Source organism: Anolis carolinensis, unplaced genomic scaffold (genome assembly GCF_035594765.1).
Source record: "Anolis carolinensis isolate JA03-04 unplaced genomic scaffold, rAnoCar3.1.pri scaffold_10, whole genome shotgun sequence".
Lineage (NCBI taxonomy): Eukaryota > Metazoa > Chordata > Lepidosauria > Squamata > Dactyloidae > Anolis > Anolis carolinensis.
This window is the reverse complement of record NW_026943821.1, coordinates 13,264,351-13,278,993: the sequence shown is the minus strand read 5'-3', so window position 1 is coordinate 13,278,993 and position 14,643 is coordinate 13,264,351. Positions and strand designations below refer to the sequence as shown.

Genomic DNA, 14,643 nt, shown 5'->3' with positions numbered 1-14,643 from the left:
ACCTAATTTTACCACAAAAAACTGGGATAACTTATTGACTTGAGTATAAGCCGAGGGTGGGAAATGCAGCAGCTATGGGTAAATTTCAAAATAAAAAAAGATACCAATAAAATTTCATTAATTGAGGCATCAGTAGGTTAAATGTTTTTGAATATTTACCGTATTTCAAAGAAAAACAATAAACTAGCTCTATAAGTGGAAAAGTAGGGGCAACAAAAACAATATGATATCAACAATAACATAATAACAACAACAACTACTACTACTACTACTACTACTACTACTTCATTTGGATCCCACCCTATCTCCCCATGGGGACTCAACCTGGCTTCCAACATAGTAACAGGCAAACATTCAATGCTTATATAAATAATGCAGAGCTAGATATAGATCTATAATTATAGATACTAATTTCACATATGAAATATTTGCAAATCCCCTCTGTGTGTGTGTGTGTGTGTGCATTTCCCTCCTGTAATATAGGTAGGTAAGAATATATTCATATCTATCCAGACATCTCTCTTTATATAGATATTTGCAGAGACTTGCAAACATATGAGGGGAAATTCATATATAAAATTAATGTATATAGATAGATACACATATAAAAGTACATAAAGATGGCAAAAGTTTGCAAGGGGTTAATGCCTATATATCTGTAGGAGAGTTTAACAAATATTTCAGGGGGAAATGCTTTCATAAGATTAATGAATATATATTTTTCTTCTTCCTGACTTGCAAGCATGCTTCTCTCTTCAAAACATTCCCTTGATTAAGAGCGGGAGGCTTTGGAAAAGTAAACACACTGATAAGGGAGAAGAGAGAAATAGATCACATATTGCAAGCAATAGCCTGCAGGCTCCTTGCTGGCCTTGACCTTGTCCCGTTTATAAGCCGAGGGAGGCTTTTTCAGCTCATAAATAAGGGCTGAAAAACTCGGCTTATCTTCGAGTATATACGGTATGTTTTCAGAAGTTTCTTAAAGGAGAGTTAGACTCCAGTTTCACATCAGTCCCAGCTCGTATGACATAAGGTCAATGATATAACTTCCAATTTGGCACACAGAGCCCCCCATGACCAGCAAAAAATACTGGAGGTCTTTGGGGAAAATTCACCTTGATTTGGGGGAGTTGTAGTTCACCTACATCCAGATAGCACTGTGAACCCAAACACTGATGAATCTGAACCAAACTTGGCACACATACCTGATATGCCAAAATTTTATTACTGGAGGGGTTTGGGGGTAACTGACCTTCCTTTCTGGGAGTTGTAGTTCACCCACAACCAGAGAAACTGTGACCTCCTCCACCGATGATGGACCTGATCCAAATTTGGCACACAGAACCCCCAAGACCAACTCAACCTACTGGAGGGGTTTGAGGGGACTGATTCACCATAGTGGGAGTTGTAGTTTACTTTAAAGCCAGGCACACTGAACACTACCAACACTGAACACTATGCATCTAGAGCAAATTGGCTAACATAAGAAACTTTAAGTACTGTTGGAGTTTCTTGGGGTTAACCTAGCATGATGTCAGTTGTAGTCAATACACAATCTTATGCATTTTGTACAATTTAAAAAATGACTTTTTCAATGCCAGGTACCCAAGCTGGTTTAGAATAATAACCAGTTTGGTTTGAATGTTGGACTAGGGTCCTGGGAGACCAGAATTCGAATGCTCCTCTTGGCAATAGAAATCCAAGACCTTGGGCAAATCACGCTCTTTCATCCACTGAAAAGGGCAAGGAGAAACTTTTTCTGACCCAAAATGTTGTCAAGAAAACACCACAATAGGGTTGCTATAAGTCAGAAATAACATGAAGGCACACAACAGCAACACATATTTACAATATTATTATTTTTTTTACTTTCATCTTTTGCCCAGTTCATCAAATGACCTTTTTATTGCTTAAAAGTACTTTCCCTAAACCAAGCCTTGTTTTAGTTGTTGTGTGCCCTCAAGTCACTGCTAATTTAAGCCATCATGGGGTTTTCTTGGCAGATACAATCAGTGAAATACTAACTGGAGCCTTAACTACTAAGAAGAGAGGAACAAAAGTCCTTGCACCCTGCAGCATCATTAGGTCAGAGTAATCTAATCATTTCTTCCTAAACAGCCCAAGCTTACTTGTGGGTCTATTCAGATGTAAATATCCCATTGAGACCCAAAGCATCTCATCTATACAATTAAAAGGCACCTAACAAGGTAGCCTTAACTAATTAGCCACCCTATTGTGCTGCAAACCTGTATTTTTTTCTGATGCAAAGTCCACTCTTCTCAAATGGCAGTGAATGTTTTCTCTGTAATTTAATCACTCTCTTTTCGCCCTCTTTGCAACTATCTCCTCCACATCAGGACACTTTATCGCTGGGCCATGTGAATGGGAAAGGACTTTGTGGACCTGCCTTCCTCTCCTGCTTTCTTCCCACCATCCTGTTTTAGTAAAAAAAACCAAAAAAACTCTGTATACCTTGACGTCATATTTGTTATTGCTGCTATTTTATTTGCATTTGACTTTGATTTATGACGATTGATTCCATGAACGAGAGACCCCCAAGAGCTCCTGGTGTCAACTCACGTCTTGCTAACTCTTGCTAACTGTGACTTCAGTGATTGAATCCATTCACTTGTGTGACCTCATGTTGTTCCTGACTTATGTTGACTATATCATTATTATTATTATTATTAAACTTATATACCGCTACTCCCAGTTTGGCTCGGAGCGGTTTACAAAAATAGATTAAAACAATACACTTGGCTTTAAAATAACAATAAAAACAACAATAAAAGCAACAATAAAAACAGACATAGCCCCGAGTTTTTCACCCATTGAAAGCTTGTCGGAAGAGCCAGGTTTTGCAGGCTTTCCGAAAGGTAAGTAAGTCTCGGGTGGTTCGAGTTTCATCTGGCAAGGCATTCATATCACTGGGTTGTTGTTGTTTTTTTTTTGCTATTGCTTTTTTTTAAATTTAATTTTTATTGAAGTTTATTATTAAAAACAAACAAACAAACATGTAACATAAGTAAAGAACATACAGACATACCATTGTGCAAAAAAAAAGGGAACGAAGAATAACGTGGATTACATGTACAAATGTGTGTGTGTGTGTGTATTTGGGTGTATTTCTTTCAACTAAATTGAAAGAAAGAGAGAACAAAACAAAAACAGAAAAGAAAAAAAGAAAGAATATATATATATATATATATATATAAATTTATTTATATATATATAAATTGAAACCTAAATCATCCCCACAGACACAACATCTATGCACCAACAATACAATCACATTAAAACTGGCTTCCTTCTATTGTGCAGTGCTTTGAAAATTAATCTTTTTATACATATTGTACTCTTATTTGCCTTATTGCTTATTTTCTCCTTATTCACATATTCTGGGGTGGTCCATTATTCATTCATTCTTCTCTAAACCATTTTCATATTATTATCTTGCATTTTTCTTTTTTTAAATAGTTTTTGACTGATTCCCAATTTGTTTGTTTTCTTGATTTCCCTTGGGTGTTTGCTAATAGATATGTTAATTTGTCCATATTCATTATTTCAAAAAATTTATCATACCATAATTTGATGTCCGGCCTATTTTTTTCCCTCCACTTTTTGGCGTAAGTCAATCTCGCAGCTGTAATTAAGTAGTTATACAGGATTTCTTTGTTTTTATCTTTTTCAATGTCATACATCCCTAGAAGGAGGAATTTGGGGTCTAGATTGACTTTGATATGTAGCATACTCTGTATTCCTTGTTGTATTTCCTTCCAAAATTGTTTGGCCTTCTCACATGTCCACCAGCTATTGCAAGATTCATTCAAAGAGAGGCTTATCCTTGCCTTCCTTTGAAGTTGAGAGAGTGTGACTTCCCCATAGTCATCCAATGGGTTTCCATGGTCAAGCAGGGATTTACACTCTTACATCTCAGGGCCCCTTCTACACTGCCTTATATTCCAGGATCTGATCCCAAATTATCTCCTTACCCCAGATGATTTGGCAGTGTAGACTCATATAATCCAGTTCAAAGCATATAATCTGGGTCCCATCCACACAGCTGTATAAAATCCACATTGAACTGGATTGCATGGTGGTGTGGACTCAGCTAATCCAGTTCAGAGCTTGATATTCTGGGTTATATGGTTGTGTAGAAGGGCCTTTAGTGTCCTAATCCAGAATTTAAATTTAATAAATATAATATAAATAATATATATTATTATATTTGTTTATTATATAATGTAAACCATTATGCTTACTCTCCTGTCTTTTACGTTACCAAACACTGTTGTCATGTCACCGCATATGTGTCCAAAATTGCCAACCTCAGTTTACATTGATAGTAAGAGTTCAGGCCTAAACATTTTAAAGTATCTGAAAAATGAGATAACGGGGGGATAAACTGGGATACATAGAGAATAGGATATTGTCAAATATAAGTCCCCATAAGCCCTAACATGCATAGCCAGTGGTCAAGGACAATGGGAGCTAGAGTTCAATATAACATTCAACTATTGATGTCTCTTTCCTGCTTAAAGGAGAGAAGTCAAAGCAGAGAAACATTTGGTTTTCTAAAATGTCATATAATCCAGATTATCAAATTGGATAATTCACATTATTTGCTTTGAACTGGATTATATGAGACTACATTGCCATATAATCCAGTTCAAAGCAGATAATCTGGATTTTATATGGCACTGTAGAATTGGCCTTAGATTAGAGTTGCTTAGACTCAACTCCCAGAAGTTTTGGACAGTGGGGCCAATATAAGGGATGCTAGAAGTCATAGTCCAAGATATGTGGAGAAACAAAGTGGTTTCCTATCTTATGTCTTGTCATAACAGCTGCATTTTGAAAATAAGACTTTATCATGGGCACACTATACATTATTATGGGCAAAAGGGGCACAGAATGGAGAAAATGATACCTTATTGGGATAAAGCAAAATATCTCAAAAAGTTACCTTGAGACTTAAAAAGGTAAAGGTTTTCCCCTGACGTTAAGTCCAGTCATGTCTGACTCTGGGGGGTTGGTGCTCATCTCAATTTCTAAGCCGAAGAGCCAGCGTTATCCGTAGACACCTCCAAAGTCATGTGGCCGGCTTGACTGCATGGAGCGCTGTTACCTTCCCGCCGGAGCGGTACCTATTGATCTACTCACATTGGCATGTTTTCGAACTGCTAGGTTGGCAGAAGCTGGAGCTAACAGCGGGCGCCCACTCCACTTCCGGGATTTGAACTGCGACCTTTCGGTCTGCAAGTTCAGTGCTTTAACACACTTCGCCACTGAGGCTCCTAGTTTGAGACTTACAAATCTCTAAATTCCCAAGACAGCATATTATTGCAGTAAAAAAAAAAGACATGGGAAGTTATAGTGTCAATAGACGGTTTTCCTCCCAAACTCAGGGCCTCCTTAATTTCTGTTGATTTTATATTGTGTGAGCACAAGGAGCCCTGCCAGGTAGAAAGTTTCCAAACCAAGTATAAACAACTTGAGATAACTTTTGGAATAATTAGAAGCTGCTGGAATTTGTAGTCCAACTGTAGTCCAGCCTGGGTTAGGAGACTATAAACTGTTCCCCTATTTCTTAAAATAGTTATTGTGTTGGTGCTCCAAATGTCCTTGGTCTTTGGCACAATTGTCAGTTCTGAGAGAGAAAAATATTCATTGGATTCACATTCAGAATGAACAAGTTTCTACTTCTTTTCCACACTGTTTCTTACCAAGACTACATTTTGGACTAAAAGCTCCAACGTTCTCATCCAAACCAGCCTTTCACTGTCTTGGGTAAGGGTGAAATAGAAGTGTAGTACAGTAGAGTCTCACTTATCCAACATAAACGGGCCGGCAGAACGTTGGATAAGCGAATATGTTGGATAATAAGGAGAGATTAAGGAAAAGCCTATTAAACATCAAAATAGGTTATGATTTTACAAATTAAGCACCAAAACATCATGTTATACAACAAATTTGACAGAAAAAGTAGTTCACTACACATTAATGCTATGTAGTAATTACTGTATTTACGAATTTAGCACCAAAATATCACAATGCATTGAAAACATTGACTACAAAAATGCGTTGGATAATCCAGAATGTTGGATAAGTGAGACTCTACTGTATTTATTTTATGGTTCAATGAATATGAGATAATTTATATTGTGTTGCCGAAGGCTTTCATGGCCGGAATCACTGGGTTGCTGTGAGTTTTCTGGGCTATATGGCCATGTGTTCCAGAAGCATTCTCTTCTGATGTTTCGCCCACATCTATGGCAGGCAAGCTCAGAGTCTCACAACCTCTGCCTGCTATAGATGTGGGTGAAATGTCAGGAGGGAATGCTTCTGGAACATGGCCATACAGCCTGGAAAACACACAGCAACCCAATGGATATTGTGGTTCATAAGAAGCTTAATTTGAAAGAGCCACACATCTGACCAAGAGGGAAAAAAGGTTTCGTTTGCTTAGTAAAATGGGCACTGAAACTAAGCTGGGCCTCTTTTCAGCCATCAAAAAGTCTGCATCCTCAAATGTTCCAAAAAAGACTTCTAATGTTCACTCCGTAACAGAAGTATAATCTCCACAAATCTGAATGATTAAATCGAAAGAGTGTTATCATTCAATGGTCCAAGGCTCACCAATTTGCATAGCTTCACTCTAGTTTCATTTTAGCTGCTACTTTGGCATCCATTTGAAAAGAATTTGCCCTTGAGAGTAATTCAGATATAAAGAGTGCTGTCTGTAAGGAAAACAAAAGAACAATAGAGGCACACCTCCCTTAGCAAAATATCTGATAAAGAAGTGTTTTCCTATTCCCTAGTTTATTCCATGAATTTTATTTTAGTTGGTACAATCACATGAATTTTAGGCCTCTGACCATTTGAATTCATACAGCAATTTATTCTGAGTATCTATCCTCCTGTTTCTTGAAATGGGTCAAAAGTTTGTTTTTGTTGTAGTACTATATCAGCTTACCCCTGTGTTGCCATAGTGGCAAAGATTGCCTAGCTTGCTAATGGCACTGCTTTTAAAAATATTTATTAATTTTAACACAAGCAGTCTGAATTGCAATCAAAGTAAAAGGCATTCAGGAAAAATTGGAAACATAAATAAGAATATAAAGAAAAATAGAAAAGACTATAATATGATATAATACCTTGCTTCAGTTAGTTAGGGCTTAGTGTTTTAGCTAGCTATATGTATGTTGTGTTTATATACAATACACAAATCTAAAACACAATACTAAAACACTAATCATTAGCCAAAACACTAAATGAAACACAAAAACACTCTGATCAAACTAATGAAAGAAAGCCCCATAAAAACATATGATTCTACCATTATTAGATAACACTAGAAAATTAGATCTAACTAGAAAATTTGAAAAATATTATGTTCCTGGTTTGAAAGTGTTATTTTCTGTTTAACTGTGTGGTACTTACTTTGAAAGTAGTTGTTATACTCCAGAAACTTCATTTTTCTGACTGACACAAACCATATTGAATTGGTTGAGACTCGATGAGATATTCATTGAAAAACTATAGCAAAATGTGCTGCAGGATATCCTCCCTCAAAAACAAAGTTTTTTTGCAGTTTAATACACTTTTCCCATGTTTTTATGATAGATCCAATTAGGAGATAACATTTATAACCCAGGAACAAAAGTCGTGTTACGTTGTGTAATCTTACAGGAAAGACTAGAAATTTAATGTAGACTGAACAAGATGGCCCTCCAAAAATTTAATATGTTTGAATGTGAACCCTCCAGAAAGACACTCCACTTAGGCAGAAAAAACGAAATGCAAAGATACAGAATGGGGGACGATGCCTGGCTCAACAACAGTACGTGTGAAAAAGATCTTGGTGTCCTTGTGGACAATAAGTTAAACATGAGCCAACAATGTGATGTGGTTGCTAAAAACGCCAATGGGATTATGGCCTGCATAAATAGGAGTATAGTGTCTAGATCCAGGGAAGTTGTGCTACCCATCTATACTGCCTTGGTCAGATCACACCTGGAATCACACTGTGTCCAATTCTGGACACAGCAATTTAAGAGAGATGTTGACAAGCTGGAATGTGTCCAAAGGAGGGCAACTAAAATGATCAAAGGTCTGGAGAACAAGCCCTATGAGGAGCGGCTTAAAGAGCTGGGCATGTTTAGCCTGCAGAAGAGAAGGCTGAGAGGAGACATGATAGCCATGCACAAATATGTGAGGGGAAGTCATAGGGAGGAGGGAGAAAGCTTGTTTTCTGCTGCCCTGGAGACTAGGACATGGAACAATGGCTTCAAACTTCAGGAAAGGAGATTCCACCTGAACATTAGGAAGGACTTCCTCAGTATGAGAGAGAGAGAGCTGTTCAGTAGTGGAACTCTCTGCCCCAGAGTGTGGTGGAGTGGAGGCTCCTTCTTTGGAGGCTTTTAAACAGAGGCTGGATGGCCATCTGTCTAGGGTGCTTTGAATGTGATTTTCCTGCTTCTTGGCAGGGGGTTGGACTGGATGGTCCATGACGTCTCTCCCCACTCTCTGATTCTATAACAGAAACGTCAGTATCGTGTATTTTATGAATATGGACAGCATGCTAATTTTGGAGAGAAACACATGGCTGAGTTAAATGAAATCCATATTTCCATTTGGTATTTGACTAGAACACTCATTTTAATAGCTCAACTGTGTGAGCCACTTGGAGTGTCTCTTCTCACCCGTCGGAAACCTAGCCATGCCATACGATCCAATTTTGATCCTTGAGACATCTCATCTCATGATCCCAGAATTAGAGATTTCAGTATTGGACACTGGAGATGGTCCATGTTTTGCTGGCATACAATAGAGTTGAAAGGACAATACCTTGATAAATAAGCATCTTGGTATCCCTACGGATGTCCTGATCCTCAAACACTCTCTGCTTTATTCAAAAAATGCTGCACTCGCAGAGCTCAGGCGGTGTTGTATTTCATTGAAGCGATGATCCTCCACCATCAGCTTCGCCGAACTGGCTACGTTGTCTAAATACCCAATCACCTTCTCCCAAAGCACTTACTTTATTCTCAGCTCAAGAATGGAAAAAGGAATGTCGGTGGACAGCAAAAGAGATTTTTTTTTCGTGTCAGGAGCAACCGGGGTTGCTTCTGGAGTGAGAGAATTGGCCGTCTGCAAGAACGTTGCCCAGGGGACGCCCGGATGTTTTGATGTTTTTACCATCCTTGTGGGAGGCTTCTCTCATGTCCCCGCATGGAGCTGGAGCTGATAGAGGGAGCTCATCCACACTCTCCCCAGGTGGGATTCGAACCTGGCAGCTTTCAGGTCAGCAACCCAACCTTCAAGTCACTTAGTCCACTACGCCATCTGGGGGCTCCAAAAGAGATTTACAGATGGGCTTCAAGCTAATGTTTTAAAATGTGGTATAAACACCGAGAACTAGAAAGCACTTGAGTGTTGTAACTAGAGGCCAGCTGTGCCATGGAAGCACAAATAGAAAACAAAAGGGAGAAATGTGCTGAGAAGAAGGTGCATCAAGCACACTCTTCTTGGTACTGACTTCTACATAGAAATCTATGTCCTCAATGTGAAAGACTTCAGAAAAGTTCTTTACAGTCACACAAACCCTATAACCTTGGAAGACAATAATACTCAGCTCGAATGATCACCTATGGCACAATGGGTTAAACCCCTGTGCTGGCTGAATTGCTGACCTGAACGTTGGGTTACTGACTTGAAGGTTGCCGGTTCGAATCTGTGAGACAGGGTGAGCTCCCGACTGTCAGCTCTAGCTTGCAGGGACATGAAGAAGCCTCCGAGCAACACATCTATGCGTCCCCTGGGCAACGTCTTTGTAGACGGCCAATTCTCTCACACCAAAAGCGACTTGTAGTATGTTCTCAAGTTGCTTCTGACACGATTTAAAAAAACTATGATGATGATGTATGATTACTTTGGAAACAAGGGTTCGAATTCCTTCTCAGCCATGGAAACTCATTGCATAAGCTTGTGTAAGTCACATTCTCTCAACCTCAAAGAACAGTAAAGGAAACCCCTGATGAATACATATACACCCAGGATCTTCTATTTTTGAATTATTACCATATGGCAGACAGTATAGGGTGACAAAGGCAAGGACAAACAGACAGAGATAGCTTTTATCCTTGAACTATAATTACTGTAGAGTCTCACTTATCCAACATAAATGGGCCGGCAGAATGTTGGATAAGTGAATATGTTGGATAATAAGGAGGTATCAAGGAAAAGTCTATTAAACATCAAATTAGGTTATGATTTTACAAATTAGGAACCAAAACATCATGTTATACAACAAATTTTACAGAAAAAGTAGTTCAATACGCAGTAATGCTATGTAGTAATTACTGTATTTATGAATTTAGCACCAAAATATCATGATGTATTGAAAACATTGACTACAAAAATGTGTTGGATAATCCAGAACGTTGGATAAGCGAATGTTGGATAAGTGAGACTCTACTGTATATTGAACTCCATGGTTTCAGATTGATGTGCCACTGGGGGCTGTACGGTGGAGGTTAGAGTGTGGAGGAATGGGTGTGTTGTTTTGTGATGTGTTGTGATGGGAAAGCATTTCATTTCGTTGTACAATGTACAATTGCAATAAAGTTACTCAGTTCTATTCTATATGTTGGAAGGCATGCAACACCAAAAACTTGGGATTAATTTAGTGACACAGTCATAACATTTGCGCTCATCGAAACAATTTCCACAGCCAGACGTCCAGGGAGAGTCCCAACCATCCACAAACCAGTTGTGGCAGTTTCTACCTTATCTAGGTCTCCTGCAAAGTGTATCAGTCTGGATGAATGCTTTGCATAAGAAAAGGGACAGCTCACCTGAGAAGGGATAGTTCCTGGGAAAATCCCTCCTCCTTTTACTACTGGGAAAGCCTCAGGCAACTACAGGAACATATCTACATAGCAAAGACAATAGACGCAGGGAATAAAGGAAATCTACATACATATAGACGTGTCAACCTGTAATTGATTCCATAGGTCTATTATGGTGAGAAACATGATTGGATTTAGTTCAGGGAAGCCTCAGGCAGCCTTGGGGAGAGGAGTGAGTGGAGGCATTGTTTGCAGGAATCAATGTCTGAAATATCTACATGGAGACACCAATTTCTTTTAAGTGCTTACGATGTAAAGATATTAATCCTTCCTTGGATGGGAATTGAAGCTAGCAACAGACATGCATCCCTCAGCCCTGCTCCATAAACTAGACCCATTTCCAATACAGTAGAGTCTCACTTATCCAACATAAATGGGCCAGCAGAACGTTGGATAAGCGAATATGTTGGATAATAAGGAGGGATTAAGGAAAAGCCTATTAAACATCAAATTAGGTTATGATTTTACAAATTAAGCACCAAAACATTGTGTTATACAACAAATTTGACAGAAAAAGTAGTTCAGTACGCAGTAATGCCAAGTAGTAATTACTGTATTTACGAATTTTCACCAAAATATCACGATGAATTGAGAACATTGACTACAAAAATGCGTTGGATAATCCAGAACATTGGATAAGTGAGACTCTACTGTACTGTATTTACGAATTTAGCACCAAAATATCACGATATATTGAAAACACTGACTACAAAAATGGCTTGGATAATCCAGAAACTTGGATAAGCGAGGCTTGGATAAGTGACACTCTATTGTAATAATAATAATAATAATAATAATAATAATAATAATAATAATAATACAAACAGAGACATAACTATGTGGCCCAAATGATTCATTGGAACTTATGCCTCAAGTACGACCTGCCAGCAGTAAAGAACTGGTGGGATCACAAACCTGCAAAAGTATTGGAAAATGAGCACACAAAGATACTGTGGGAGGTCGTACTTGAGGCACACACCAGACATCACAGTTGTGGAAAAGAAAAAGGTTTGGATCATTGATGTTGCCATCCCAGGTGACAGTCGCATGGATGAAAAACAACAGGAAAAACTCAGCCGCAATCAGGACCTCAAGATTGAACAGAAACCAGTACAGGTGGTCCTGGTGGTGATGGGCATATTGGGTGCCGTGCCAAAAGATCTCAGCCGGCATTTGGAAACAATAGAAATTGACAAAATTACGATCTGCCAACTGCAAAAGGCCACCCTACTGGGATCTGCGCGCATCATCCGAAAATACATCACACAGTCCTAAACACTTGGGAAGTGTTCGACTTGTGATTTTGTGATACTAAATTCAGCATATCTATCTTGTTTATTGTGTAATAATAATAATAATAATATACAGTTATGAATCATCCTGAATATATTTTTCCAACATTCCGAAAGTCTCAAACTTTCAACATGCCCATACAGCCTGGAAAACTCACAGCAACCAATTATTACAGTAGAGTCTCACTTATCCAACATTCGCTTATCCAATGTTCAGGATTATCCAACACATTTTTGTAGTCAATGTTTTCAATACATCATGATATTTTAGTGCTAAATTCATAAATACAGTAATTACTACATAGCATTACTGCGTATTGAACTACTTTTTCTGTAAAATTTGTTGAACAACATGATGTTTTGGTGCTTAATTTGTAAAATCATAACCTAATTTGATGTTTAATAGACTTTTCCTTGATCCCTCCTTATTATCCAACATATTCACTTATCCAACATTCTGCCGGCCCATTTATGTTGGATAAGTGAGACTCTACTGTATTATTATTATTATCATTATTATTATTGATACAAAGATGTAGTATGTCACAGCAAACGAGATATATATGCTGGATTTTGTATCACAAAATCACAAGTCAAATACTTCCCAAGTGTTTAGGACTGTGTGATTTATTATTATTATTGTTGTTGTTGTTGTTGTTGTTATTTTATAGACTGTGTGATTTATTATTAATTATTATTATTACTACCTGAAATTCAAAAGTTTGTAATTTTCCTTAATATTACATTTTTAAACTGTTCAAAACAAAGTTCTTACAGTTTAATAAACTTTTCCATATACAGTAGAGTCTCACTTATCCAACATAAACGGGCCAGCAGAACGTTGGATAAGCGAATATGTTGGATAATAAGGAGGGATTAAGGAAAAGCCTATTAAACATCAAATTAGGTTATGATTTTACAAATTAAGCACCAAAACATCATGTTATACAACAAATTTGACAGAAAAAGTCGTTCAATACCCAGTAATGTTATGTAGTAATTACTGTATTTACAAATTTAGCACCAAAGTATCACGATATATTGAAAAATGGCTTGGATAATCCAGAAGCTTGGATAAGCGAGGCTTGGATAAGTGAGACTCTACTGCAGGGGTCCCCAAACTAAGGCCCGGGGGCCGGATGCGGCCCTCCGAGGCCATTTACCTGGCCCCCGCCCACAATTTTAGACTTAGGCTCGCCCAAAGTCTGAATTGACTTGAAGGCACAACAACAACAACAATCCTACTTGATTATCTCATTGGCCAGAAGCAGGCCCACACTTCCCACTGAAATCCTGATAAGTTTACAGTATGTTGGTTAAAATTATTTTTATTTTTAAATGTTGTATTGTTCTTTCATTTACCAATATTGTAAATGAAATATTGTAAATAAATGATATGGTAATAATATAATATATTGTGTATACATATAATATTGATAGTAATATTATAATGTAATACAATTTATTTATTTATTTATTGCAGTATTTCTACCCCACCCTTCTCACCCAATAGGGGACTCAGGGCGGCTAATAATAATAATAATAATAATAATAATAATACAATATAATAATATTAATTATATATTAAATGTAATATTACTAATAATATTACGGTATAATGGTATAGTACAATATAGTAATATATAATGCTAATATTGTGCTATGCTAATAATATAATATATTGTATGTACATACAACTTGTAAGTCACTCTGAGTCCCCTTCGGGGTGAGAGAGGGTGGGGTATAAATGTAGTAAATAAATAAATAAATAATTGTTGCTGGAGGGGGGTTTTTGCACTACAAATAAGACATGTGCAGTGAGCATAGGAATTTGTTCGGTTTTTTTTTCCAAATGATAATTTGGCCCCTCAACAATCTGAGGGACCATGAATCGGCCCTCCACTTAAAAAGTTTGAGGACCCCTGCTCTACTGTATATATTTTTATGGCAGAATCAATTAGGAAATGACATTTATAACTTAGGAATAAAAAGTGGTGTAATTTTCCTTAATATTAAATTTTTTAACCATTCAAAACAAGGTTCTTGCAGTTTTAGGAAATGACATTTATAACCTAGGAACAAAAAATCGTGTTTTATATGCAGTACAGTAGAGTCTCACTTATCCAACATAAACGGGCCAGCAGAATGTTGGATAAGCGAATATGTTGGATAATAAGGAAGCATTAAGGAAAAGCCTATTAAACATCAAATTAGGTTATGATTTTACAAATTAAGCACCAAAACATCATGTTATACAACACATTTGACAGAAAAGGTAGTTCAGTACGCAGTAATGCTATGTAATAATTGCTGTATTTACGAATTTAGCACCAAAATATCACGATGTATTGAAAACATTGACTACAAAAATACGTTGGATAATCCAGAACGTTGGATAAGCGAGTGTTGGATAAGTGAGACTCTACTGTATATAGTGT

At 37.4% G+C, this 14,643-nt stretch overlaps 1 protein-coding gene across 3 annotated transcripts in view; it reads left to right on the top strand.

Moving 5' to 3' along the window:
* spaca6 (sperm acrosome associated 6) overlaps positions 1 to 2,808 on the top strand; it is a 64,373-nt gene extending 61,565 nt beyond the window's left edge. For 2 of the 3 annotated variants that reach the window (XM_062962775.1, XM_062962773.1), the window contains one exon: positions 2,358 to 2,808. In XM_062962775.1, coding sequence (XP_062818845.1) covers positions 2,358 to 2,382 — 25 coding nt within the window. In that variant the 3' untranslated portion in view covers positions 2,383 to 2,808. The other variant, XM_062962774.1, reaches the window with a different exon arrangement.
* Positions 2,809 to 14,643: the final 11,835 nt, after the last annotated feature.